Source organism: Vollenhovia emeryi, unplaced genomic scaffold (genome assembly GCF_000949405.1).
Source record: "Vollenhovia emeryi isolate VEMERY1.0 unplaced genomic scaffold, V.emery_V1.0 DF946241.1, whole genome shotgun sequence".
In the NCBI taxonomy this organism is placed as follows: domain Eukaryota; kingdom Metazoa; phylum Arthropoda; class Insecta; order Hymenoptera; family Formicidae; genus Vollenhovia; species Vollenhovia emeryi.
The window spans coordinates 1-1,953 of record NW_011960125.1 but is presented as its reverse complement, the minus strand read 5'-3'; the positions used below and the strand labels follow the sequence as shown (position 1 = coordinate 1,953).

At 40.4% G+C, this 1,953-nt stretch overlaps 1 protein-coding gene across 1 annotated transcript; it reads left to right on the top strand.

The window, feature by feature from the left end:
* Window positions 1-6: 6 nt before the first annotated feature.
* On the top strand, window positions 7-1,925 carry LOC105560064 (MATH and LRR domain-containing protein PFE0570w-like). The gene is made up of 3 exons (XM_012008825.1): window positions 7-1,535; window positions 1,622-1,674; window positions 1,752-1,925. The coding sequence occupies exons 1-3, from the start codon at window positions 14-16 to the stop codon at window positions 1,848-1,850; spliced, it is 1,674 nt and encodes a 557-aa protein (XP_011864215.1). The 5' UTR covers window positions 7-13; the 3' UTR covers window positions 1,851-1,925.
* The last annotated feature ends 28 nt before the right edge of the window (window positions 1,926-1,953 follow it).

Below are 1,953 nucleotides of genomic sequence, written 5' to 3'. Positions count from 1 at the left end.
GCCTGTGGACGATATGCTTGTCCACAGGCAGCTGCTAGAGGAGAAACGACAACGCATCATAGCTAAGATCAAAGAAAACCCGAAATTGAATCTTGCCGGTGGGACGAAGCGCAAACGCCATTTAACTGGCAAGACCACCGACACCCTGAAGAAGTTTGGTAGAGGTAACCGAAATATACGCCCAACGGCAAGATATTCCAGAAACGTTAATAAGAACGCGGAGCCGCAAGATAATCGGCAGGAAACCTCGAGGAAAAGTACACGAAGAAAGTCTAAGTCGCGAAAAGAGGATCGCGTGAATAAATGTTGCGAAGAGGAAACGACAAATCGAGATGCCGCGTTGAAAAGTTCCGATCCTAGCTTAACGAATTGCGGGAATAATGGTAACAAGCCATTCGATGATCAAACGGCAAAACGATCGCACGAAAATGACATTTGTGAAAACGACATGGTTGAAAATTGTAAGAAGGGTAAATCTACGCATAATGTCTTGTCAGAGAATCAAGATCGTTTGAAGGAGATGCCGGATTCCAAGGAGAGTAGAGATAAAAACAGAATTAAAAGCAATGCCGGCGGAGAAGGAACAGAGGAGACGCTTAAAACTGTTAGTGTACAAGACAAGATTTTGCAGAAAGAAACAAATTCGGAGAAATATATCGTTGTACAGGAAACACTGGCTCTGGATAAGGTAAAGCGCGAACAGACGGAGGATAAAGCGAATAAACTGAGACAATTGCCGAATGTTGACAAATCTGATTACAAGACATTAAGGTACAAGGTAGATCAGGTAAAGCGCGACTTATTTAGTGATGAGGAGAACGATAACAGAACATCCTCGACTGCAAGTGCGAGAGATAACAAAGCCAAGAAGATCAAAGCGGACGCGGAGGCTCAAGATCCCGATGAAGTTCCGGCCAGGGAGAATGTTAACGTCGAGAATCCCAAACAGGAATTATCGACCGTTCTTCAGTGTTTGCAATTAGTGCCCGCGTCCAAAAAGGAGCAGTCGAACAAGAATAGAAATCAAACTGAACAGCAACGCAAAGAGCAGAGTGAATCTGAAAGTGAGGGCGATGACGAGTCGCATCGGACAGCTGACGTCCGTAGAGCCGAGTATCACTTCGTGTACGACGACAGCGTACCGATGAGAAAGAGAAGGAGGAGATACAGCGCACACGAGTTACAGATCGAGATCAGTCATGCCAATCTCTCGGATCCGAACCCCGTTGAGTGCATCAAGATAATGAAAGCTACCGAATTCGAGGAAATATTTAATCTCCCGCCTAAGAAGCGGACGGTGAATAAGAAATCACGCACGAAGAACGAAAAAGTTTGCGAGACACCTCACCACACGGACAAAGACATACTTAATTTAAAAGACGACACCACGAAACCCTTGGCAACCTCATCTCCTGTAGACGAATTATCAAAAGCTAAAACAAAGAAGTTGATCATAAAAATTTCTACGACAAATAAAACCAATACGCAATCTGATGCGAAGAAAAAGCAAAAAGTGGATAAGCATAAAGAAAAAGGTGAGATTGTAAAAATATTTTGTTTAATAAACTTAATTTCTATTTAAGTTAGATAACATTAAATAAAAGATGTTTTTTAATTACAGATATTACCAAAAGCCGAAAGCGAAAGCTATCAGAAGCAAAAGAAACGAAGCAGGTAATTAAACAACTCTTGCAATAATTTGTGTTGTCTTTGAAACTTATACAATATAATAGTTTTTTTTTTGTGTTAAGGTGGAGAAGAAATGCACGACTGATCCGCAAACATTACTCAGTAACTTGGATGAAGTAGATTTGAATAAATTTCTGTCTACCGTTCACGGACCTGAATAATGCTCTCTTTTTTGTACATATGTATAAAAAAATGTAAATATTATCTTTTCTATTTTTATATAATTATACATAGTGTTTATATTATTATATACAGGGTGCTACG